Source organism: Dicentrarchus labrax, unplaced genomic scaffold (genome assembly GCF_905237075.1).
Source record: "Dicentrarchus labrax unplaced genomic scaffold, dlabrax2021, whole genome shotgun sequence".
NCBI lineage: Eukaryota > Metazoa > Chordata > Actinopteri > Moronidae > Dicentrarchus > Dicentrarchus labrax.
Window position 1 is genome coordinate 3,227,331 of NW_026136713.1, and position 27,949 is coordinate 3,255,279.

Here is a 27,949-nt window from a genome sequence, read left to right on the forward strand (position 1 = left end):
TTTTCAGAATCCAAGCAAATTTATTTATAGAACTTTTCCAAAACTGTGTCATACAAGGTCCTGGATGCAACACAAAGATGTTATAGCTGAATTTAAAACCAGATCAAAACAAGAATCTTAGTTACATTCATCCATCAAAAAGACTGAATTTACAAGATTTTAGAAGAACCCAGTATCTGAAAAGAAATACTCTATAAACTAGACTGCTAAATTATTCACTTTAAATTAACTGATTAATTGTTAGTGAAACCTAAAGAGTTTTTAGTCACAGGTCAGCTGAACATGCAAAACTGTCATACATTCATCATATATGGAGATGAATGTGTCCAATAATTGATAAATAATCAATTGATAAGTTGAGTTTTAATGGAGTAGTTCTATTCCTATTTCCCTGTAATTACTTTAAAATTATTTGTTTCCAGGAAACTCAGAAATCTATAATAAACTGTAAAGCACAAGAAACCCTAAATACATAATTAATGCAATCTAACAATAAAATGGTTATCAAGAGAAATTGAGGACGAAAACATGGACTAAGCCAAAACAGTGAAAATGCTCATTTTCACAGATTTTTACAGGACATTTACCACCTGAAACACATTTTCATCAGACATGGAGAGCAGGAGAAGGAAAAGAAAAGGTGCTTTCCAGGTGTTGTGGGCATGTTGGATGATATTTTTACCCGAGTCCATTTAGGAAGTTGGGATGAGGTCCTGGCAAATTCTTTAGGCCTTGAAGTTCTTGGTCCTCAAAGTCCTTGAACCATTTCAAAGTAAAATTTTTCAGTCAGTTTAATTTCCTTTCCCTTCCTTTCAGATGCATTATTTGCTGCATGATTTAATGTCATAACCAATTAAAGCAGATCATTTCTTGCTACCATCACATTCCACAAACACTAAAGTGTGAAATGTTTTAGTCCCATAGTGCCAGCAATATTACTAACAAACCCATACAGCAGGACCAGAGGGTTGTAGGCTGGGGTGGATCATCAGAGCCACTCAGGAGGTACTCTACCCGAGACCAGGACCCATTATTGGGCAAAGGTTCCACTCCTAACGTCCAGCACATCACGTTATAGACGTCCACCGCTCGAATTGGAGCCACCCGAACATTCCGCTTGAAGTCTGGATGAAATTAAGTAAACATAATTAGATCTCAAATGAATAATCTTATATTATAATTTAAAATATTGATCTTCACCACAAACTAGAGACGATACTGACTATGATGATATACTGATACTGTACAGTTCACACTCTGTCTGCCTCAAAAAACCAAGCTCAACTTGGGTTCTGAGTCACATCTAGATTTCTAGGAACTCACTGTAGCATCTTTCCACTGACATGGTACACCTTGCTTTAGACACAGTGGATCACAGGAAAAGACTCACAGACACAGTTGTGAAGTAGAGTGTTGCTTGATAGATAACATGCGTAAAAATACCCAGATTAAACATGATTTGTTTTGTTACCAGGTCCTGTCGCCAAGAAGAAACCTCTCATGTCGAGGAACTCATTGTCGTAACCATGCCAGCCATTTTGCCATGCTGAGGGTTCCCCAGAGTCATTTTTCCAGTATGGGAGTTTAGCCTTGTTCTGGAAACACAATTTGAACAAGATAGAACAAAGAATGCCGTAAGGTTTTATGGATTTTTTATGGCTGCACCAATAATAATCCACATGATACAATTGAAATTGAGATTGTTTTGTCAACTGTTGTTTCCAAGGTCAAGAAAGAACTATCAAGCTTGAGTGAGTTTACATTCACTCAAAAAGTTTTATGTATTTCAAATCAAGCATTGTGTACATCTATTTATATACGTCTTTGCTGACGCATTGCTGCACATGTAGATAGTCCCTGAGGTGCTCAAAATCAGGGAATGTTTCAACATCTATAGGGCAATTTGCTGATAAGGACCAAAATGGATACTAAATCGACAGTAAATAATACAGATAACTCAACTACTAACTACAACTAGATGATACTGTCAAATGAAATTGCTGAAACACGGCACCCTGAGCAAATCTGTGCGTCCACTCATATCTTAGCATTCACTTCAAATGCAGTTGCTCAGAGTAAGAAAATCAGTCAGGTAAAGACAAGCACACTTTGTCCTAGTTAATGTGTTGATACAAGTGAAAACTGTTACCTCAGCGATAAACCAGCCTGGCTCAGCCACCAGTGTCAGGGGGGAAACAAACTTCCCCCTTTTGAAATGGAAACGTTCAGGGATCTCTTGTCTGGCATAGACACACATGTTAGGGACCTGGGACAATGCGGCATACAGCTGGCATAACACACACACACACACACACACACACACACACACACACACACACACAGTGTTACTACAAAAGTCGCTTTACAGCACTAGTAATTCCTGTAAATTTGTAAATGAAATAATCTTCAAATCCTCTCCACTTTAAAAGACTACTACTTTTGCATTCTTTCAGCTACAGACTTCATCGAGGACACCCTGAAATAATCTACAAACATTTCAAAAAGTCTCAAAGCTACTTTAGGTTAATCAAAGCTGCTGTGCATCTGTCCTGGGGGATGTTTTCCTCAGTTTACCTTACAGAATGGCCATATCAAGCCAGCGTTTGTGCGCCAAACTGAACTTTTAATTCCTATCTGCAGCTGGCCTCATCAATAAGGCATTCGACCCCCACTAACACTCTTATACTACACACATTAAAGTTACATAGGAAAGTACTAACTCACCTGAATCCATGCTTTACATTCACGCACATCCCTTGGGCATTATTTTTGCACATTCTTACCTGTCCAGTAACTATCCAAACAGGACACCGCATATTCACTTACCCGAAACCCACAACCCAAACTGCACACCATCTATCCAGTTACCAGTCACGACCCACCATATCTACCATATCTGTGTGACATCTAGCCTTAAATATAATTCAATTCAATTCAATTCAATTTTATTTGTATAGCGCCAATTCATAACAGAACGTATCTCAGGACACTTTTCAAAAAAGAGCAGGTCTAGACTGTATACTGTATATTCCCCTCGTCCCTGTCTCAGCTTACTGCCTTTGTAGTGATCCACATAGAGTAACCATCTGCTTCTCACCTGCTACTAAGGATTTTCAGTGGGAGTGTGTAAGACCAAGAGGTTCAAACTCTGCCCCCACCATCCAGAGTAGCAACAAGGACATGTAGGGTCAAATGGGACCTTTAAACATGAAATTGTTTTTTTCAACAACAAGCCTGAGGTAACCAGTTGTTTTAGATCAACCCCAAACAAAATGTTACCTGGGTGCTGATGTAATCAATCAATACATGACTGGAAGCAGTGAACCTGAATTTCCCAAGCAGCTCACGGAGAAAGGCAGTAACTGTATTACTTCTGCTCCAGCGGCAACTCTTCTTTCTCCCTCCTTTCATAGACTGTTGGTAACGTACTGGGCATAAACAGTTTTAGATTAGTTTTCAACAGGCTTAACAGCTAAGCAAGGACTGTTAATTACTGTTAATGTTACTGTACTGATATGTTTTATTCAGGTTATGTTGTTGTCATGCTGATCTGATAAAGGTAGGTTACTGCAGTAACTGTATTCTTTAAGACAGTGCTATCGTGATATTAGTTTAATGTTATGCTTCACACAGACAGTCTTTGCATGCAAATAACTCTCAGACCACACACACACCCACACATACACCTAAATTCAGCACAACTTCAGCACACACATGAGGAGAGGGAAGTCAAACCACTCTTCCATGCTCTTTGTCTCTAACCAACACGTGTTTCATGCTCAGCTGAAACATCTGGTCGAGGGCAAAGGACACACACACACACACACACACACACACACACACACACACACACACACACACACACACACACACACCTTTTTCTTTGGCTTAGTTCCTTTTAGTTAGATTGTAAATTGTGTGTTTCCCTGTTTTGCTTTTTATTTCTTCAATAAATCCTTGTGTTTATACATGCTGGCCTATATTAAGAGTGGGTGATACCAGCCTCTTCTATGCAGACTTTCAAATACTTCCACTTTAACTATTAATTGTGATTTTGGTTATAGTCATTCATTTAATTAATAATCCGATTTCTAAATTAGTAGTTCAGTGTATTTTATGACACTGAATCAATCAATTATTGGCTATTGTTTCCCTTATTTAAGGGTAGTATTTTCTATTATCTTTTGATAATTAATAAACTTTGATAGCCTAAATTTGATTGATTGCTCCAATATAGTTTGGTGCGCCTTTAAACCTCTGCTGTACCAACAAATGGTACCACTGTGATTTATCATAGCACCTACACACATGATCCTTCCCAGCTATGAACATAGCCAACCCAAGGCAACAGAGTGCTTTTACTTCTAAACTTAATTTTTTTTAAAAGTACCAGAGATATGCGACATAATATGGGTATGATTAGTTGATTGATCAGATTTGAGTAGGAGACAGTTTGGGAAATCATATACTTTAAGCATTCCTCAACCCTGACATAGATGTTTTTCAGCTGTCTTTACTATCTCAATTTCTTCATGATTCATTTTATAATCACTCATTCTTCTCTGACTTCACAAAGAGCACAATGGGAGGGTAGAAAAAACTGATTCTGTTCTCACCTCTTGATACTTGTTATCTTTGGGCCACAGACTGACCACTGGTCCTCTGTCCATCATCTTGACAATGTCCGACATGTTGATAAGTTTGTCCAGCTCTATTACTTTCTCCATCCACTGGATCTTTGTCATACCGTGGTCTGAAAATAGCACAATGTTCAGCTGGTTCACCATGTTCTTCTCCTACAAGAAAATCACAAGCCACAAAAACAGATGAATAATAAACTACAATGACAAATCATAGCTGTAATTGTAATAAGAATAGTACTGATATTACTAACTTTAATTTTGCTGTTGAGTGTCTGCATGGCGAGATCCAGTTGCCGCACAGCTGTTCTGACCTGATGAGAGTCTGGACCGAAGTGATGGCCCTCCACATCTATTTTCTCATAATATATTGCTGCCATGCCTGCTTGGCCTGATCTACACACAGACACATACACCATACACACACACACACACACACACACACACACACACACACACACACACACACACACACACACACATTTAGGTATCTACTGCTACCATTGTTGGCATTTAGTGAATGAATTAATATCAGATTATGATATTGATTTACTTTGTCTTACTGAGACCTGGTTGTCCCACGAGGAGTATGTTAGCCTAAATGAATCCACCCCCCCCAGTCATATTAATACTCACATTCCTCGAGGCACTGGCCGAGGAGGTGGAGTAGCAGCCATATATGATTCGAGCGTTTTAATGGACCCTAAACCTAAACTAAATTATAATTCATTTGAAAGCCTTGTTCTTAGTCTTTCTCACCCAAACTGGAAAACACTGCAGCCAGTTCTATTTGTTATAGTGTACCGCGCTCCTGGACCGTACTCTGATTTTATATCTGAATTCTCAGAGTTTTTATCAAGTTTAGTCCTTAAATCAGATAAAGTAATTATTGTAGGTGATTTTAATATTCATGTGGATGTTAACAATGACAGCCTTAGTAACGCATTTATATCATTAATAGACTCAATTGGCTTCTGTCAGAGTGTAAATAAACCAACTCATTGTTTTAATCACACTCTTGACCTTGTTCTATCATATGGCATTGATATTGAACATTTAATAGTCTTCCCACATAATCCTTTCCTATCTGACCATTATTTAATAACCTTTGAATTCATACTATTAGATTATAAGCCATTAGGCAAAACTTCCTACAGCAGATGTCTATCTGACAGTGCTGTAGCTAAATTTAGGGAGGAGATTCCTTCAGTGTTTAATTCAATGCCATGTCTGAATTTAACAGAGTCCTATAACGACTTTAGTCCCTCTGAAATTGATAATCTTGTCGATAGTGCTGCAGGCTCACTACGATCAACATTAGACTCTATCGCTCCTATAAAAAGGAAATTATTAAAACATAGGAGACTAGCACCTTGGTACAACCACCAAACCTGCCAGTTAAAACAAATAGCTAGGAAATCTGAAAGGAAATGGCGCTCTTCCAAATTACCAGAATATCGCTCAATTTGGCATGATAATCTTAAAACGTATAGAAAGGCCCTCCGTAATGCCAGAGGAGCCAATTACTCAGCACTACTAGAAGAAAATAAGAATAACCCTAGGTTCCCCTTCAGCACTGTAGCCAGGCTGACAGAGAGTCACAGCTCTATTGAGCCACATATCCCCATAAACTTAAGTAGCAATGACTTCATGAGCTTCTTCTATAATAAAATTATTACTATTAGAGAGAAAATTAATCACCAACTGCCATCAACAGTTATCAGTGGCTCTCCAAGTTCAGGGACTTCTGCCAATGTAAACTTAGATACATATTTAGACTGTTTTTCTGCTATCGATCTTCATCAGTTAACTTCAATCATTTCTTCATCGAAGCCATCAACCTGTCTATTAGACCCGATCCCAACTAGGCTGCTTAAAGAAGTTGTTCCCTTAATTGGCACTTCTTTACTGGATATGATTAATCTTTCTTTATTATCAGGATATGTACCACAGTCCTTTAAAGTAGCTGTAATTAAACCCCTTCTTAAAAAGCCCACTCTTGACCCAGGGGCTTTAGCCAACTATAGACCGATTTCTAACCTCCCCTTCCTCTCTAAGATTCTGGAGAAAGTAGTCGCCAAAGAGTTGTGTGACTTTCTACATAACAATAGTTTATTTGAGGATTTTCAGTCAGGATTTAGAGTTCATCACAGCACAGAGACAGCTCTGGTTAAAGTTAATAATGACCTTCTGATTGCTTCTGACAATGGACTTGTCTCTGTACTTGTATTATTAGATCTTAGTGCTGCATTTGATACCATTGACCATAATATTCTTTTACAGAGACTTGAGCATCAAATTGGCATTAAAGGAACCGCACTAAGCTGGTTGAAGTCATATATATCAGATCGCTCGCAGTTTGTACATGTTAACGATGAATCTTCAATAAATAATACAGTTAGTCATGGAGTTCCACAAGGTTCTGTACTTGGACCAATACTATTTACTTTATATATGCTCACTTTAGGCAACATTATGAGGAATCACTCCATTAACTTTCACTGTTATGCAGATGATACGCAGTTATATCTATCAATCAAGCCCGATGAAATTAATCAATTATCTAAATTACAAACATGTCTCAAGGACATAAAATCCTGGATGACCTGCAATTTTCTGATGTTAAACTCAGAAAAAAACCAAATTCTTGTTCTTGGCCCCAAAAACCTTAGAGACTCACTGTCTGAAGATATAGTTACTCTAGATGGCATTAACTTGGCCTCTAGCACCACTGTCAGGAATCTTGGAGTTATCTTTGATCAGGATTTGTCATTTAACTCCCACATAAAGCAGACCTCTAGGACTGCCTTCTTTCATTTACGTAATATTACAAAAATTAGACACATCCTATCACAGACAGATGCAGAAAAACTAATCCATGCATTTGTTACTTCAAGGCTGGATTACTGCAACTCCTTATTATCAGGTTGCCCCAATAAGTCCATTAAAACGCTCCAATTAATTCAGAACGCTGCAGCACGAATACTGACAGGAACTAGAAAAAGAGATCACATCTCTCCTGTTATATTAAAGGCATAAAAGATCAAGGTCAAATAGAACACAAAATGTATCTCTATGCAGATGACATATTTACATATATTAGTGATCCAGTTTCCTCTGTCCCAGCATTAATGAGAAATTTAAAGCAATATGGAGAGATCTCAGGCTATAAAATTAATCAATCAAAGTCAGAGGCAATGATGCTGGTAGGGCACTGGCCTGCACAATTAACAGGCGGTATTAAATTCCACTGGTCTAATCAAGGGTTTAGATACATAGGTATCATCATAACGCATCACAGTTGTACATAGCCAACTATGGCAAACTGATAGGTGATATGGGTTGGGATAGAACAAAATGACTGCCTAAACTTGCCCCTAGACACAATTCCATTTATGAGTCAAGACACTTGGAAAATAAATAAAATTGATCATCAGTGGGTAAAAACCACTTTAAGAATATGGTCCAATGTGAAGAAGAAATTAAGACTTCCGGTGTCAATATCTAGAGCAATGAAAATTACACAAAATACAGACTTTTTTCCATCTAAATTAGGAACCAGGTTCAAGAAATGGGAGCGGAATGGTTAGTTATGTTGGACCAATTATTTGACGGAGGAGTCCTGATGTCTTATGAGCAGCTCCGACATAAAAATAACCTTCCAGCCCATGATTTTTTTTTAAATATCTCTAACTGAGACACAATTTACAGAAACACAAAGAATGGGAGAAACTATGCACTTTACCCTCTAATATAGAACACTTCTTTATTTTAATAATTAAAGGGTCTATTAAAAAGAAGGTTATATCACACATATATAAGATACTACAAGAACAACTAACAGATAATAGTTTGGATATTAAAGAAAAATGGGAACTGGAAATTAACACCATAATTCCAGATAACAGCTGTGAATTGTCATGCAGAGAGGATCACAAAGTTACAAATAGCCCTATCTGGAAGGAATTTGAATGGAAAATTAAGATGAGGTTTTTCAGGACTCCTGTCGTCACATCAAAATTTGTGGATAATCTGTGGCCTGGTGGGAGACCACACACATACATTCTGGGATTGTCCGAAACTGTTAAGATATTGGCTACCATACAAAATGAAATAAAAAAATGTTTAAATGTAGATCTTCCCTTAGAACCCTCTTGTTTTGTGTTAGGAATATTGCCAGAAGATCTAGAAAACAATAATCGATATTGCTGAGAGTCCTTCTAATAGCTAAGAAGATGATTACAATCTCCTGGCGGAGGCCGCAGCCCCCCGCAGTAACACAATGGAGAGAGAAAGTTAAGGATGTTTACTACATGGAAAATATAACTACAAGGTTACACTTGAAAACTGATGTATTCCTGAATAAATGGTCCCCAATTATCTCATATTTTATTGATTGATATGATTGTTGATGTGACTGTTTTTTTTTCTCCTGCCATTCAATTATGAATGATGAATGTATGTATATTGTAAGTTCATCCTCTTGCTCAATGAATGAATATCACTGCCAACTTTCAAATATGGACTCTATCTAGACATTGTTAGGATGCCAAAATCCATGGACTACCTCTACCCCATTTACACCTGTGTTGTATCCTTGAACGTGTGAATATATATGACTGCACCTGGAAATAAAAGAAGTTAAAAAAAAAAAAGTAAACTGAATTGACCTGGGCTGAATGAGATCACAGCTCTCTGAGGTTAAATAATTAATATGTGTGGCTACAGTATAAAAGGTCTGTCTTATGCTGCTTGGTTTTCCCAGTTCAAAACTAAAAGTAAGCCATGCATCAGAGGACATCACAGGGTACATAACAAGTGAAGGTAATTTTTATTACCTCAGGACGTTGAGAGCATTCTCTATTGAGTCTGTGAGGTTTTTCTCTGATGGGTTGTAGACATATTCCTCACAAAATGATGGACGGACACCAAGAATCTCCACCTCGCAGCCTGAAGAAACACACACACGTGAGATTACTCCATCCTTTACAGACAGTTCTAATTATTACACATTGCAAATAGTAGCAAAGGGACATTGAAGTCAGTTCTTACTCTAGCTTTTAACATTATCATTGGGCATTTGTGATTGGGAGGCTGACTTGGTGGTTGTTAATAAATCTTCATTCATAAAGCTTGCTGCTGCATGCCTTTATTTTCTCACAACTACAAACATAAAGTTTTACAGTATGTGTGAAGACAAAGGGGTCTAAGCAAAAGTTAGTAAGTTCAGAAAGAGTTTGATGTCACCTGATGTTTTTATTTGTTTCTCTCTGAATTTAGCTTACGTTTCCAGCAAAGCAGAGCACAAGGCACAGATGTGTTGTGATCAGTGTGTATCATTATTTCACATCAGGTTGGACTCTTTGTACTCCATGAGTCCATGAAATTTACTGCCTTAGATTAAACTACAAACGACTGTTAGATAACCTTCCTTCTTACCTTTGCTTTTATCTTACAATAACATTATTTAGCTTTTAAATAGACTAAATTCCAGCCAAGTCGTCGTGCTACTGATAACATAACGAACTGATAGACACTTTGACATTAACTTACAGTTGCCCATATTTGTTTTGTCCCTCCTCCCAGATGGTGTAAGACTTTTAAGCTTTGTATTTCAAGTTATTTGTATGACTTGAAGTATAAAAACACCCTTTGGTTTGCATTTACGTGTGCATAGCACAAATACAACACAGGTGGTTACATGACCTATACAGACAGCTGTACTGATTAAAATAGAAGTTTATCTGTTCTATCAGAATTGCATGAGAAAGACAACAAAAAGACACAAGTGAAACACTTCCTGTGTAGAAAAGCTGTAAAATAGCCAGTCAACCTGCCTGCAGTTTGCAAAATTACACCCATACATGTAGGTGACCCTGCCTGTTTTAGCCCCAACACCGAGGAGTCATCTTCCCCAATCAATCAGATTTGCTATTCTTTTCTTTTTGTTTTATTCTTCCATATGTTAGTATTTATATGTATATGATTGTGTATGTGCATATCTATATGTATATATGCTATATATATATATATATATATATATATATATATATATATATATATATGCATACATATACATGTTTATGTGTGTGTTTATATTATTTGTTTGTTTGTGAAGCACTTTGCAACTGTGTGTTTTAAAAAGTGCTATATAAATAAAGCTTTACTTACTTACAACAACAGTTGAGTGTTCAGGTTAACAATTAATGTGCTCACCAGGCCAGTAGTACATGAAAACTTTCCTTCCCAGCTTCTGCAGGGTGACCCATAATGGCTCTGATCCATCCCACCAAAGAGGCAACCGGCTGTCAAGATTGGTCCCAATCAGAAACTCCTTGTTGGAGGCTTCATCCCACATGTAGTTTCCAGTCATCTGATGAACGTTACAATGGCGGCCTGACAAAAAAAAGAAAAAAAAAGAAATGTTCCTCTGTGCCATTGTTGTCCAAAAAATAATACACACACGCTAGTTATTTTCAGGAATGAACTGAGCTGTTATTACAAATTAAACTATATAAAGTATGTGTGTGAGCTGTTTTTAGACAGGATAGGGAAGTCAGAAAGTATTGGGAGAAGGACTAACATATTGTTGATTTTGATAAAGCAAATTCAGTAAATTCAGGCTAAACCAAAAGGGAGTCAGCATCAAGCAGCACTGGCTGGTGCAGGATTAAGGGGAGGTGTCAATGAACTGGGTGTGTGTGTGTGTGCCTGTGTGTGTGTGTGTGTGTGTGTGTGTGTGTGTGTGTGTGTGTGTGTGTGTGTCTCCAGCTAGTGATTCTTTCAACTGGAGAATGTGCTTCATCAAAACACGCACATCAGCACATCATCAGGGGCAGGCTCCAAAGCTCAAATCCCGTTGGCCATGATGGACTGTTGTTTTTAGGGCTTAGTAAGCTAGGGGACTGCAATACACATGCATGAATCACACACACACACACATACAGCTGCCAACTAGCAAACATCTCAAATGGTATCCATCTCATCAAGTAATCATTCTCAGTCTTAAAGTAGTTAAAGTTATGCGTTTTTGTCCAGAGATTGTGAGCTTGTGTGTCATGCTTCTGTTTTGTTCTTTCTATTAAACAATTTTTTCTGACACACATTCGGCCAATCCCATTTCTTGCCTTGATAGATTTTAAATTTCACAAAATATCCACATGCTTCCATCCACTTAGATATTTCCAAGTAGCATATTTTGATAGTATGTCCCAGGGGAATTATTTTCAGAAAAATTACTTTTTGCCAACTTCCCCAAAACATCAGGGCCAGATTAGTAATATTGACGATGGCTATACTGTGTTAGTTTTAAAAATGCCTCATGTAGAAAGTGTTTAACATTAACCTTAAGAGCAAAAAGATCACTGGGGCTACAAAACTTGTTCTGTCATTTAGTAACTTCATTGTCTGGGTGACAATGGTTGATTCATACTGACAAAGTACAAGTTTTTGCAAGTTGTTAAAAGTAGAGGCTAATGTTGCAGCCAGTACCAGGTGGGGATGTGTGAGGCAATGTGTCAGCCAGTAACGTCACTGCTCAGCTAAAACAGCTGAATCAATCAAGGTGGAGCAAAACAACGACTCAATAAATACCACATATGCCAGAAAGACTTAAGGAGGTCCACATACAGGAGGCAGCATTTTAAAAAATATAGAGTGTTGATTATAATATTTAGCTTGTGTAGTTTTTTTTGGCAGAAACATGCAATATCAATCCATAAAACTACATCACCACAAATGGGAAATGGAATTAGATTCTCACAAGGGTTGGATGATTTGACAAATATATCAGGGATTATAAATGGCTGGTTGTTTTTTTTTTTGGGTGATTTATGTCATTTTGCTAAATTAATACTCTGCTTCCAAAGAATGAGAGCCACTGCTCAGCAACATACATTCAGTGGCATAGTACACATACTGAGCCGACGCACTTGAATAAAGTGTGTTTTATGATGTGTACTGTGACTTAGATTTTTATTTTTTTCACTTAGGAATTTTTTTATTTTGCATGCCATCAGTTTGTTTTCATAGCCATTCCACTCAAAGGAATTTTACACTACGTGCCACATTCACCCTTTCACACACATTCACTGAGTGATGGCAAAGGCCATCGATCAGAAACTAACGCATTCACACACCTATGCACAGCATCGGGAGCAATTTTGGGTTCAGTATCTTGCTCAAGGACACTTCGACATGTGGCGGGAGGAGCCGGGGATCGAACCAACAACCTTCCAACTAGTGGACAACCCTCTCTGCCTCTGAACCACGGACGCCCTATACAATAATAATCTTTTAAAAAGTCATAACTGATATAGGATGCAATCACAACAATTCATTAACACTGGAGATTTGCATAACTTTTCACTTGGGCCACTAGAAAAATGTAGTTCAGTGGTGATAAACTTCAAGTTATCTGTCAGCAGCAAATTGTAATTCTTTGTATTTAGTGACTGCTGCTGAAGTATTTCATTACTATCCACTGTTATAGACCACCAACAGTAAATTATCTAATTAATTCTTCGGCTTTCTCTAGTGCCAAATCCAGCCACTGTCCAGCTCTCTACATGTGAACAGTGTTAGAGCTGTACGCACTGGGTGCAAAGCATAGTGCAGAGGCAAAGTGAAGCAGAGTTTTATGTCACCAATATGGTTAAGGTAGCAGGAAAGTCCTGGGAATTGAGTGTAGAATTCAGAGGCATCTAGCAGTGAAGTTGCACATTGCAACCCTTTGAATGTATTCTGAGCTATAGTTCAGCCTTCCAAGGTGTAGGGGAAAATACGGTGGCCAAGAAACTATGGTGGTGGCAAAACTTGTGAAAAATGTGAAAGAACCTATCTACAGCCAGTGCTGATTTGTCCGTTTTGAGGTACTGTTGAAACATGACAGTTCAACATGGCAGACCTGCTACCTCTGTAGATGTAGTCTTTAGAAGATATAGCCTTTGTAGTCTCTTCTCTGAAACTGTAGCATAGCTGGAGCATGTGATGGTAAATGATACTTAACTTTTGACCTTAATAGCCTTGTGCCCTTAGGTCACCCACTAATACAGGTTTACACAAGGGACCAGGCTTTTTCTCATATTTCGCACCACAACAGGAGTTAACCCCACTGACATCCGCACCTTTCCAACCACACCCAGAGCATTTAAAGCTGCCCTTATGTGTCAATACAAAATCATCAGACAATTCTGCTGCTTTCAGTGCAGTGGAGGGCTTTTTCTCATTTACAAACATTACAATCTTTTGAGGGATAGAGTTTTAAAACTGTTCCAACACGATCAGCTCACACAGGCCCACAAAAGTATCAATTTAAACAGCTGAGCACCAACAGTGAAAAGGGGAATTCATATCACAGACAAACTTTGCATTGATTTGTTCAGCACCCAAATGTTGGAACTTCTGCTGATCAGCTTTAGAGACCAACTGATATACCTTAACACAGCCACTTTCACTGCCTCATAATCCAAGCCATCCTCTCCACATATAGCTGAGTATTAGGGTAGAGTACCAAACTTGGTCATTTTGAGGGTAAATGGTAAATGCGCTGTACACTACATGCCACACTCACCCCATTTACAATGCACAGCATCGGGAGCAATTTGGGGTTCAGTGTCTTGCTCAAGGACACTTCGAAATGCAGCAAGAGGAGCCGGGGATCGAACTACCAAGCGGTGGTAGTGGACAACCCGCTCTACCTCTGAGCCACAGCTGCCCCACTGACCGAATACCAGTACTACCGAGCTATGATATATGCTGATCAACTTGACATGATTATCATCATTATTATGTAGCATTACGTAAGATGTCCGAAGACTTTGTATGAAACCAATAGTATGTAAATTACATACTGTTTGTATCTGTATTTCTGCTTTACATTTAATACAGAAAGTGATTTGTAAACCCGGCACTCTGGACCTGAGTACCTGACTCTGCAACTGGATATTGGACTTGCTCACCAACAGACCCTACACCTCCTCCGCTCTACACCGTAGAGGTCTGTGTGCTAGGTCCCCTCCTGTTCATGCTGTACACACATGACTACATTCCCTGAAATGGAGACAAGTCTGTTGTGAAGTTTGCAGATGACACCACCATCATCGCCCAGAATTGGAACCATGATTACACTTCATATTGGGAAATATGAAGTGGGAAATCAACAATCTTGCAGAGTGGGATGACTGCTTGGGTGACCATAGGTGGACAAGAGTGCAAGCCTTTCCTTAGACACACAGGGGTGAGGCAGGGGTGTGTGCTGGCACCAGTGATCTTTAACATCTTCCTTCTATGCGTCACCAAGCTTCTCCACAATGAGATTGAAGACAGCAGTGGACTTCAGATAAGATTGAAACCTCTTTAAAATCAGGACACTCCTTGCAACCTCCAAACTCTGTAGAGAGTGGGTTCTGAAGCTGTAGTATGCAGACCACTATGTTTTTGTGTCCCACACACCGGAGGATCTTCAGAACGTCCCTGCTGTGGCAGTAAGGATGTACAGCAGGATGACACTACCAAGATGGAAGTGGTCTGCCAATGGATTACCAGTATCGCACCCACTCCACCTGCCTTCACTATTGAACAGCTGTCAGGTCAAAGAAGTGCTACAAGGACCAGATGAACAACGCCTTGAAGAAGTGCGCAATTAGACGACATGAGCTGGAGCAGGCTGCTCTGGACCATACCATTGGTGACAGCTGTACAGGGATGGGGTCTGTTTGCTGGAGATGGAGAGGACAAACAAAAGACAGCAGAAGAATGCCATGACAAAGACAGCCATTGTTGTCACCACCACCACCACCACATATACATGCCTTGAATCCTTGTACTGGGCAGAATATACCTTATTTGCTATACCACTAAGGTGATGTTAGTTAAATTTTATTCTCCACGCAGACACAGTCTTTGCATGCAGCCAACTAAACCTATTAATCTATCTGTTAATCTAAGATCACACTAGGGCTGGCACTGATCTCCTCTCCACTGATTTATTTTTTCGATACCAATTTTATAAAATTGAAAATACATTGGACCAGCTACTGGTGGGGAAAGGGGAGACTTTTCTTGTACTTCACAGAGACGTGGCTGTGTGGATTGATACTGGACTCTGCAGCTGGTGGGCTTCCATTTCAGAGGGAATCATGACACAGAAATCTATATATATAATATAATAGAGGTAAGGCTGCTCAATTAATCGTCATTTTATCATGATTACGATTTTGGGGCCAAACGATCTCAAAACTAATAAAATCGGGGGGAAACGATTTTATTAGTTATTTTTTTATTAATTAATTTTTATTCTTTTTTTTTATTTTCTGTTGTGAAACGTTGTACAGGAAAAAGCTGTGTCCCAATTCAGGGATGCAGCCCCTGAATTGGGACACAGCCACAGTCTGCGTATTTCGCGCATGCGTATTTCCGTCCCTCCCCCACAGTATGCACTGCACATGAGTCATGCGCTCGGTATACTCGCCGTTCCCAACCTGTCGCACGACAATGTGAAGTCACGGGAGCGCCTTAACTATTTATACTTGCGCCGGTGGTTGCGACACTAGTTGCAGTCTTCTCCTGTCACGTTGTTTTCGTTTGAACAGGTAACGCAGGGACTTACAAATGTTTATGGGGAAAGGAAAGTGTAACTGAGGACTTCCTTGCAAAGTGTTTTTGACAAATGTCCACTAAATGCAGCATGTTTCTGAAGTTTAAAAAAATAATCGTTTGAATAATCGTGATTTAAATCTTGACCCAAATAATCATGATTATGATTTTTTCCATAATCGAGCAGCCCTAAATAGAGGATTCCTATAATAACCTTAGTCCCTCCCAAATTGATCATCTTGTCAATAGTGCTGCAGGCTCACTGCGAACAACACTAGATTATATTGCCCCTATTAACAGGAAAATATTAAAACACAGCAGGCTAGAACTGTGGTACAACCACTAAACCCACCAATTAAAGCAAAAAGCGCAGAAATCTGAAAGGAAATGGCGCTCTTCCAAATTAGAAGAATCACGTTTAATCTGGCAAGATAGTCTTGAAACATATAGAAAGACTCTCCATAATGCCAGAGCAGCCTATTATTCAACACTAATAAGAACAGCCCCAGGTTCGTAGCCAGGCTGACAGAGAGTCACAGCTCTATTGAACCATACGACTTTATGAGCTTCCTTAATGATAAAATTATTACTATTAGTGACAAAATTAATCACCAACTGCCCTCACCAAATACACAAATTTTAACAACTATATATATATATATATATATATATATATATATATGTATATATATATATATATATATTTAGACTGCTTTTCTTTTCTTCTTCTTTACTGGATATGATCAGCCTTTCTTTATTTTAGGCTATGTACCACAGTCCTTTTAAATAGTAGTAATTAAACCCCTTCTTAATAAGCCCACTCTTGACCCAGGGGTTTTAGCCAACTATAGACCCATTTCTAACCTTTCCTTTTCTCTCTAAAATTCTCAAGAAAGTAGTCACCAAATTGTCGTGTGACTTTCTACATAACAACAGCTTTTTTCAGTCAGGATTAAGAGTACATCACAGCACACAGACAGCACTGGTGAAAGTTAATGACCTTCTAATTGCTTCAGACAATGGACTTGTCTCTGTACTTGTATTGTTAGATCTTAGTGCAGCATTTGACACCATCATATTCTATTACAGAAATCTTGAGCATCTAATTGGCATTAAATGAACCGCATTAAGCAGGTTTAAGTCCTATTTATAAGTTTGCACATGTTAACAATGAATCCTCCATGAAGACTAAAATAAGTCATGGAGTTTCACAATGTTCTGTGTTTGGACCAATTCTGTTCCCTTAGGCAAAATTATTAGGAATCACTCCATTAACTTTCATTGTTATGCAGATGATACCCAGTTATATCTATCAATCAAGCCTGATGAAACCAATCAATTATCTAAATTACAAGCATGTCTTAAGGACATAAAAACCTGGATGTCTGGCAATTTTCTGTTGTTAAACTCAGACAAAACTGAAGTTCTTTTACTTGGCCCCAAATACATCCAAAACTCACTGTCTAAAGATATAGTTACTCTAGATGGTATTACCTTGGCCTCCAGCACCACGTTCAGGAATCTTGAGCAGGCTATGTCCTTTAACTCCCACATAAAGCAGACTGACGTAACATTGCAAAAAATCTGATACATTCTGTCACAGACAGATGGAGAAAAACTAGTCGGTGCATTTGTTACTTCTAGGCTGGCTCCACATTTAAGAGTAGGTTTAAGACGTTCCTCTTTGATAAAGCTTATAGTTAGGGCTGGCTCAGATGAGTCATGAAGCCTTGACTGCCTGGTGGTGCCTGCTGCCATGGTCCTGCTTGACTCCCACTGCTAATATTACTGATATTATTGTTATTATCATTATTATTATTATTATTATTAGTAGTAGTAGTGGTATTACAATCATTATTATTATTACTATCATGATTGTTTATCGTTCCTGATCGTTGTGGCTGTCGCCGTCATCATCTTCTTCATATTCATTCATCATCTTCATCATTATCATAATCATCATCATAATCATCATCAGTCATTTCTATCAGTATAGTTGTTGCTATTGTTGTTGCTTTGCACCTTTGTCTCTGTCCTTCTGTCTTTACCCCCCCCAAGTGAATGGTCGAATGATGTGACAGTGATCCTGCAGCACTGCTCTCCTAATCTGGAATGAACTGCAAACCTTTCTACTTCCCCCATGAGTTTTTTTCATTTATTCTGGTCTGTGTTTACATTCCACGACATGCCAACATACAGGACACACAGTGCTGTGACATCATACATCAGCTTCTGGGAGGACTGCTGTATACCATCATGTGCCAGGGTGAGTTTTAACAATGACAGACCCTGGTTCACAGCCAAAGTTTAGCAAGGTGGTGAGAGAAGTTACACAACAATACCCCCTACTCCATCACTGACTTGCATCTGGCAAACAAACTGAATGAATTCTACTGTCGTTTTAAAAGACAAAGGGACAGCCCTAATACCATCTCTCCTCCACCAGCTCCATCTCATCAACTCCCCCACACCCAGCTCAGCAGGAGCCTGGCCCTCTCCACAACTCTGAGCCACTCCTTCCTCCACCACATTGACGATTCTCTGCCTCCAGGATAGGGACATAAACAGGCTCTTTAAGAGGTATAACCCCAGCAAAGCAGCCAGACCAGACTCTGTCTCTCCATCCACCCTGAAGCACTGTGCTGATCAGCTGTCTCCAGTGTTCATGGACATCTTCAAAACCTCACTGGAGGTTGTCATGTGCTGGCCTGCTTCAAAGCCTCCACCATCATCCCCATCCCCAAAAAAGACACATCTTTGGTCATTAAGTCTTTTGAGCGCCTTGTGCTTTCCCACCTTGAAATCATAACGGACCCACTCCTGGACCCCCTGCAGTTTGCCTACAGAGCCAACAGGTTTGTAGACAATGCAGTAAACATGGCCCTGCACTTTATCATCTAGCATCTAGGACGCTCCAGGAACCTATGCCAGGATCCTGTTTGCGGACTTCAGCTCTGCTTTTAACACCATCATCCCAGCTCTGCCACAGGACAGGCTTGCCCAGCTCACTCCTCTCCCTGTACCAAACAGCTACACCTCTAGTCAGCAGTCTGTCAGGCTCCTGGGGGGGTTGACCATCTGGTGACTGGAGGTGCAGCTGTTGTGTACAGGGAGAAGAGAAGATGGAGATGTTGACTTCAGGAAGAACCAAGCCTCACCGCTTCCTGGGTACTATCATAACCCAGGACCTGCCCAAGACGATGATGGTGCACTTCTACACTGCCATCCTCTCAGTCCATCCTCACGTCCTCCATTATCAGCTGGTACGCTGCTGCCACTGCCGCGGTCAAGGGCGGACTACAGCGTATCAATCGTTCCACAGAGAAGGTGATCGTCTGCAGTTTGCCATCCCCCCAAGACCTGTACGCCTCTAGGACCTTGAGGTGTGGAGGTAAGATTGTAGCTGACCCCTCCCACCTTTTTTTTGTCTCTATTTTTATCCTTTTATCTTTATTTCTATTTTTTCTACACTTGTTTGTGATTCTTATGCACCCATGTACAAAGGCAAATTCCTCGTATATGAAAACATACTTGATTCTGAGGAAGCTGTTCAAAGACCTGAAGCAGCTGGAGAAACCGCTGGATAACTGGACTAAAATAATGATATAAAACTAAATATTTGTACAGAATTGGACAATAAAAAAATATAAATAACTGTCAAACAAATATTAATAACAAAACAGTATGGCAGCAATACATCTAGTCTAAATCTAGAAAAAACTGAAAGAAGGAAATGACTGTGTGGGGGACATTTATGGTAGTGGGAAATAGTGGCAGAGTGAGACCTCTTACTGTTTGTGCTAAAGACCAGCTACCCTGGGTCTGGCAACAATCCATCACCAACTTTGGTGTTTCTCTCCTTTTAGCTGTTGGTCTGTAAACAACACCATGCCGTCTAACATGCTCTCTGTCACACTACACTACATCCCATTGGACATTGAGGTGAATGGATTCACTGATGAGCAGAGGCCAGTACCATAAAAGTATTAAAGTTTGCTACCTAGTTCAAGATCTCACACACATATATACCTCGAATTGGCCTTACACACTAGTGATGGGAATTCCAGCTCTTTCGGCTCCCAAGTGGCTCCTCAGATTTTTTGTTGCTTAAATTAATTTATTATATTTCAAATGTTTATTATTTATATGGATTTATTGATATACTCAACATAGAACAGAGTGCTACAAAAATAAATTCTAAAATACAAAAACAAATTTTAATTAGACAAAAAGCTGCGCGATATGAAATTTTTAACTTTGCACAGTTTACACTCTGCCTTTGAACTGTCTATCACATTAAAATGTCCACATTTTTCTACGTTTCCTATCACTCATTTTCCTCACCTTTCCAGTGTGTAGTCTCTGTCTAGAGTCACAGACACCGCCACACATCTTGACCAATCACGCGGCTTTAACAGAAAAAAACGGGGAAAAGATCTGGTCGTTCACTTCAAAGATCGTTCGCGATTGACCCATCACTATTAATTCAATTCAATTCAATTCAATTTTATTTGTATAGCGCCAATTCATAACAGAAGTTATCTCAGGACACTTTTCAAATAGAGCAGGTCTAGACCGAACTCTTTAACGTTAATTACAGAGACCCAACAGTGCCACCATGAGCAAGCACTTGGCGACAAGGGCAAGGAAAAACTGCCTGTTAAAAGGCAGAAACCTAGGACAGATCCTCCGGCTCTAGGTGGGTGGTCATCTGTCTCGACCAGTTGGGGTGAGAGAGAGAGAGAGAGAGAAAGAGACAGAGAGAGAGAGACCGAGAGACAGACAGACAGACAGGTGCACAGCAACAACAGTATTGGCAATGGCAATCTAGCAGGACCATGGCAGGAGGCTCCACCAGGATCGACAAGAACCTGCGAGACGAGAAAGCACAAGAACTCCGGGGAAGAAGTGAAGTTAGTAACATGCATTAATGGAACATGAATGAGTGCAGAAAGAGAGAGGAAGGGAGGAGCTCAGTGCACCATGGGAAATCCCCCGATAGTCTAGGCCTATAGCAGCATAACTAAGGGATGGTTCAGGACTCACCTGATCCAGCCCTAACTATAAGCTTTATCAAAGAGGAATGTCTTAAGCCTACTCTTGAATGTGGTGAGGGTGTCTGCCTCCCGAACCACAACTGGAAGCTGGTTCCACAGGAGAGGAGCTTGGTAACTGAAGGCTCTGGCTCCTGTTCTACTTTTAGAGACTATAGGAACCACAAGTAGCCCTGCATTCAGAGAACGTAGTGTTCTAGTGGGGTAATAGGGTACTATGAGCTCTTTAAGATATGAAGAGGCCTGACCATGAAGAGCTTCATAGGTGAGGAGGAGGATTTTAAATTCTATTCTACATTTTACAGGGAGCCAATGCAGAGAAGCTAGTACAGGAGAGATATGATCTCTTTTTCTAGTTCCTGTCAGTACTCGTGCTGCAGCGTTCTGAATTAATTGGAGCGTTTTAATGGACATATTGGGGCAACCTGATAATAAAGAGTTACAGTAATCCAGCCTTGAAGTAACAAATGCATGGATTAGTTTTTCTGCATCTGTCTGTGATAGGATGTGTCTAATTTTTGTAATATTACGTAAATGAAAGAAGGCAGTCCTAGAGGTCTGCTTTATGTGGGAGTTAAATGACAAATCCTGATCAAAGATAACTCCAAGATTCCTGACAGTGGTGCTAGAGGCCAAGTTAATGCCATCTAGAGTAACTATATCTTTAGACAATGAGTCTCTAAGGTTTTTGGGGCCAAGAACAAGAATTTCGTTTTTTTCTGAGTTTAACATCAGAAAATTGCAGGTCATCCAGGATTTTATGTCCTTGAGACATGTTTGTAATTTAGATAATTGATTAATTTCATCGGGCTTGATTGATAGATATAACTGCGTATCATCTGCATAACAGTGAAAGTTAATGGAGTGATTCCTAATAATGTTGCCTAAAGGGAGCATATATAAAGTAAATAGTATTGGTCCAAGTACAGAACCTTGTGGAACTCCATGACTAACTGTAGTATTTATTGAAGATTCATCGTTAACATGTACTGCGAGCGATCTGATAAATATGACTTAAACCAGCTTAGTGCGGTTCCTTTAATGCCAATTTGATGCTCAAGTCTCTGTAAAAGAATATTATGGTCAATGGTGTTAAATGCAGCACTAAGATCTAATAATACAAGTACAGAGACAAGTCCATTGTCAGAAGCAATCAGAAGGTCATTATTAACTTTAACCAGAGCTGTCTCTGTGCTGTGATGAACTCTAAATCCTGACTGAAAATCCTCAAATAAACTATTTTTAAGTAGAAAGTCACACAACTCTTTGGCGACTACTTTCTCCAGAATCTTAGAGAGGAAGGGGAGGTTAGAAATCGGTCTATAGTTGGCTAAAACCCCTGGGTCAAGAGTGGGCTTTTTAAGAAGGGGTTTAATTACAGCTACTTTAAAGGACTGTGGTACATATCCTGATAATAAAGAAAGATTAATCATATCCAGTAAAGAAGTGCCAATTAAGGGAACAACTTCTTTAAGCAGCCTAGTTGGGATCGGGTCTAATAGACAGGTTGATGGCTTCGATGAAGAAATGATTGAAGTTAACTGATGAAGATCGATAGCAGAAAAACAGTCTAAATATGTATCTAAGTTTACATTGGCAGAAGTCCCTGAACTTGGAGAGCCACTGATAACTGTTGATGGCAGTTGGTGATTAATTTTCTCTCTAATAGTAATAATTTAATATAGAAGAAGCTCATGAAGTCATTGCTACTTAAGGGGATATGTGGCTCAATAGAGCTGTGACTCTCTGTCAGCCTGGCTACAGTGCTGAAGAGGAACCTAGGGTTATTCTTATTTTCTTCTAGTAGTGCTGAGTAATAGGCTCCTCTGGCATTACGGAGGGCCTTTCTATAAGTTTTAAGATTATTATGCCAAATTTAGCGATATTCTGATAATTTGGAAGAGCGCCATTTCCTTTCAGATTTCCTAGCAATTTGTTTTAACTGGCGGGTTTGGTGGTTATACCACGGTGCTAGTCTCCTATGTTTTAATAATTTCCTTTTTATAGGAGAGATAGAGTCTAATGTTGATCGTAGTGAGCCTGTAGCACTATCGACAAGATTATCAATTTCAGAGGGACTAAAGTCGTTATAGGACTCTGTTAAATTCAGACATGGCATTGAATTAAAGGAATCTCCTCCTTAAATTTAGCTACAGCACTGTCAGATAGACATCTGCTGTAGGAAGTTTTGCCTAATGGGTTATAATCTAAAAGTATTCAATTCAATTCAATTCAATTTTATTTGTATAGCGCCAATTCATAACAGAAATTATCTCAGGACACTTTTCAAATAGAGCAGGTCTAGACCGAACTCTTTAACATTAATTACAGAGAACCAACAGTACCACCATGAGCAAGCACTTGGCGACAAGGGCAAGGAAAAACTGCCTGTTAAAAGGCAGAAACCTAGGACAGATCCTCCGGCTCTAGGTGGGTGGTCGTCTGTCTCGACCAGTTGGGGTGAGTATGAATTCAAAAGTTATTAAATAATGGTCAGATAGGAAAGGATTATGTGGGAAGACTGTTAAATGTTCAATATCAATGCCATATGATAGAACAAGGTCAAGAGTATGATTAAAACAATGAGTTGGTTTATTTACACTCTGACAGAAGCCAATTGAGTCTATTAATGATATAAATGCGTTATTAAGGCTGTCATTGTTAACATCCACATGAATATTAAAATCACCTACAATAATTACTTTATCTGATTTAAGGACTAAACTTGATAAAAACTCTGAGAATTCAGATATAAAATCAGAGTACGGTCCAGGAGCGCGGTACACTATAACAAATAGAACTGGCTGCAGTGTTTTCCAGTTTGGGTGAGAAAGACTAAGAACAAGGCTTTCAAATGAATTATAATTTAGTTTAGGTTTAGGGTCCATTAAAACGCTCGAATCATATATGGCTGCTACTCCACCTCCTCGGCCAGTGCCTCGAGGAATGTGAGTATTAATATGACTGGGGGGTGGATTCATTTAGGCTAACATACTCCTCGTGGGACAACCAGGTCTCAGTAAGACAAAGTAAATCAATATCATAATCTGATATTAATTCATTCACTAAAACAGCTTTAGAGGACAGAGACCTGATATTTAACAGTCCACATTTCATTCTCTTATTTTGTGCTACTGAGGAGTTGGTTTTAATTTTTATTAGATTTTTATGTTGAACTCCTCTTCTTTTTATTTCTTTAAATAATTTAGGTGGTCGGGGGACAGACACAGTCTCTATGGGGTTTTGGGTGGGGGACTGTTCTAAAGAAAGCGCAGAGAAGTGTGTAAGACAGCAGCTCTGCTTCCTGGTCCCAACTCTGGACTGTCAGGTTTTAGAAATAAACTTCGCCATATTTCTAGATAAGAGAGCCGCTCCATCCAAAGTGGGATGGATGCCGTCTCTCCTAATCAGACCAGGTTTTCCCCAAAAAGGCTTCCAGTTATCAATTAAGCCCACATCATTTGCTGGACACCACCTCGACAGCCAGCGGTGGAATGACGACATGCGGCTATACATGTCATCACTGGTCACATTGGGCAGGGGTCCAGAGAAAACTACGGAGTCCGACATAGTTTTAGCATACTTACACACCGACTCCACATTAATCTTAGTGACCTCCGATTGGCGTAAACGGGTGTCATTACCGCCGATGTGGATAACAATCTTACTGTATTTACGTTTATCTTTAGCCAGCAGTTTTAAATAGGATTCAATGTCGCCCGCTCTGGCCCCAGGGATACATTTAACTATGGCCGCTGGCTTCGCTAACTTCACGTTTCTGACTATGGACCTGCCAATAACCAGAGTTGGTTCCTCAGCGGGTGTGTCGCTGAGTGGGGAAAATGTATTGGAAACGTGAATGGGTTGGTGGTGAACTGTGGGTTTCGGCGTTTTAGTCTTCCTTCGCTCAGTCACCCAGCCTCCCTGTCTTCCCGGCTGCTCGGGAACTACCGGGGGAACTACCGGAGAACGGCTAACAGAAGCTACCTTCGGTCGGACCGCACCGGCTACTGGGGGCTGGCTAACTATAGCGGCTAAAGATATCTCCGTGGTGCGGTACCGTTCCTCTAACTCACTAAGCCTCGCCTCCAGCCTCGCCTCCAGCGCAGTAAATAAACTACATTTAATACATGTACCATTATCATTAAAGGAGGCAGAGGAATAACTGAACATCTGACACACTGAGCAGGACAGAGGAGAGGGAGAGGGAGAAGCCATTGCTAACTGCTAATGTTACTGAAGCTAGCGTGTATGAAAAACTTTGAAAATAGCGAAAAGTCGCTAAAAGAAGGAGTAACCCCGAGTGCTTAGGTAGAACTAGTCTACATTTAAATGTTAAGCGGGAAAATAACTGCTGTACCAAGTAAAACAAATTTAGATTTAGCGTTCACTGACAGAGCTACAGCACCAAACAGTGTACACAGAGAAGGAAGTAAACCGGAAATGAGTCAGTACGCTTACCGTAGCACGTAAATGCACGTAAAGCACGTAATGCCTTACACACTACCACACACGTGGAGAGGTAACTCAAACCTTGCGCTTCATATTTCCCAGTTTTTCCAGTTCCTTTGCCTCTGGAGCATTATGATGTAATTATAGCCAGGTTAATAAATCTACACACAGACTTTTGACCGCTTGTACATGGCCTAATAAACCAGAATGTGTGGGAAGGACAAGACCCAACAGCTGACCAGACAACATCTAAATGTGATTATCCGACTACCATCTATTCTTTTTGAAGCATTATAAAGTAACCGCTACACCCATTTAACAACAGATGCTCAGTTGTTACAGCCACTATATCAAATATTACTGACACATTGTGACTGTAATGGTAATGACACTAAAGGCCCACATACACTGTGTGATTCTGTCCCAGACTAAATGAGAGAAAATAGGTAACCATAACCCTGATGAAATATTTTGTTGTGATTGTAGATCTCACTGTGAGACATGTCCACTGATGACTAAATCAAATCAAAATTCTGACGAAGTCACTAATTTCGTATCAGTGCACATTTCAAATACATGACTTATTCACTCCTGTAATCTTTGTACTTGTCAAAAACATAAAAACAGCCGACAGTAATCCTTATCTTGTTATGCTGATTACTCATTATACAGCTCTGTTTAAAATAAAACAAGTTGGAAAAACAATCTCACAGCAACTAGCAGATCATCTGCACAGGCTACACACATGCAAAGCACACAAAGACAGTGTGCATTAAATGCTAAATTGATAGTAGGGACTGTCTACACACAGATATTATCTATAATAATAATTATGCAATTTATTTGTATAGCACTTTTCAGAACACAGTTACAAGTGCTTTACAGAACAAGATAAAGACGTGATAAAACAGTGTGCAATAAAAAGTAGGTAAGCTATGTAAAAAGCAAATTAGGAAGGAGGGATAGAAACTGGCTGTGGGAACAGTTAAGAGGGTCCCACCTGAGGAGCGCTGGCAGCAGCTAGGCTGAAGGCACGAGTAAATCTATAATGTAAGTAGGAGCAAGGCCATATAGGGCTTTAAAAGAAATTAGTAATATACCAGGTAGCCAGTTTCAACCCTTAGGTTAGATTCACAGTGCAAGCCTTAGCGCCCGATTTTTGCTTAGATCACATTTTGTTATGTTTGGCTGTGATTCACGGTCCTGAAGTGACCTGCATGACGAATGTAGATCTAAAAAAGTCACACGAATTCTGTGTGAAAACTGTTCACACTGAGGTCATATTGTAAAAAATCAGGCCTATAACCGTTTTGGACCACATCTGATAGTGTCCAAAATCGGAATGGAAATATCAGAGAAAACAAGTGTGTACACTACAAAATGTAACCTTCATAACGTCATCAAGAACACTGAGAATATCATATCTTTTGATTTTAAAGTGGAAGTTTAAATAGATAGATAGATAGATAGATAGATAGATAGATAGATAGATAGATAGATAGATAGATAGATAGATAGAGGATAGATTACCTGTCATTAATGAGTAGTAATTTGGATATGACAAACTCGGGAAGTCCGGAGTCATGTAGTCCACCTTCACCCCATTGTCCACGAGCTCGCGAAATCCGGGTAGTGCGTGCAGGTCATCCATGTAGTCATATCGGAACCCATCGATCAGGAACACGAGCAACGGATAGGCCGCGAGACACTGCTGCCCTGCCCCGAACAGCAGTATCAAGTGCGGGAAGAGATGCAGGGGGCACGCGGGTGTCTGTCTCAGGGACATGATGGTGTCGCCTCGTGCTGTGCTGTAGACGGACACAGTCGCGACCCGGTCGGGCGATGGCTCGCCCCAGCTGCAGCTGTCGGGGAATGATGTCACAGTTCTTCACACTGCGGTGGGTGGGATTACACACTGATTTGGAAATATCAGCAATTCAAAGCCCTGACAGTATTGGCCTCCATCTCACCCGATTTATAAATATATTAAATGCAGTCTAGTGTCACTACGATAGCAATTGAAATGATATTGTCCACCAAGTAAAAGCCCTGCATTAATTAGTATTATCAGCTAAAGTGACTATTAAAAGTAAGTTTCACAATTGAGACTGGCCTCTACGGAGTGTTTTTATTATGGAAAGCCCCTATATAGTTGGGTACTTTAATCCGTAACTATTTCATATCATGTTTCAAAAATAAAAACATTTC

General features: G+C 39.7%; 1 protein-coding gene across 2 annotated transcripts; it reads right to left on the reverse strand.

The window, feature by feature from the left end:
- On the reverse strand, nt 1-27,627 carry enpp6 (ectonucleotide pyrophosphatase/phosphodiesterase 6). Of its 2 annotated transcripts, XM_051421255.1 has the most exons (9): nt 27,272-27,627; nt 10,857-11,036; nt 9,479-9,590; nt 4,895-5,036; nt 4,617-4,796; nt 2,150-2,287; nt 1,472-1,595; nt 948-1,124; nt 1-756 (listed from the first exon to the last, which is right to left on the reverse strand). In XM_051421255.1, exons 1-9 carry the CDS (start codon nt 27,525-27,527, stop codon nt 749-751), a joined length of 1,317 nt encoding a protein of 438 aa, XP_051277215.1. In that variant the 5' UTR covers nt 27,528-27,627; the 3' UTR covers nt 1-748. The 2 variants fall into 2 exon arrangements, with proteins under 2 accessions (XP_051277215.1, XP_051277214.1); XM_051421254.1 differs by having other exon boundaries at nt 1-1,124; nt 27,272-27,614.
- Between the last annotated feature and the right edge of the window lie 322 nt (nt 27,628-27,949).

Excerpts from the sequence above, each read along its gene's own strand:
- enpp6 (XM_051421254.1), bottom strand. The coding sequence starts at position 27,527 with ATGTCCCTGAGACAGACACCCGCGTGCCCCCTGCATCTCTTCCCGCAC. Across the intron at positions 9,591-10,856 it reads TTTCATGTACTACTGGCCTG|GCTGCGAGGTGGAGATTCTT; the intron begins GTGAGCACATTA and ends GTGTTTCTTCAG. Across the intron at positions 1,125-1,471 it reads CTTCTTGGCGACAGGACCTG|ACTTCAAGCGGAATGTTCGG; the intron begins GTAACAAAACAA and ends AATTTCATCCAG.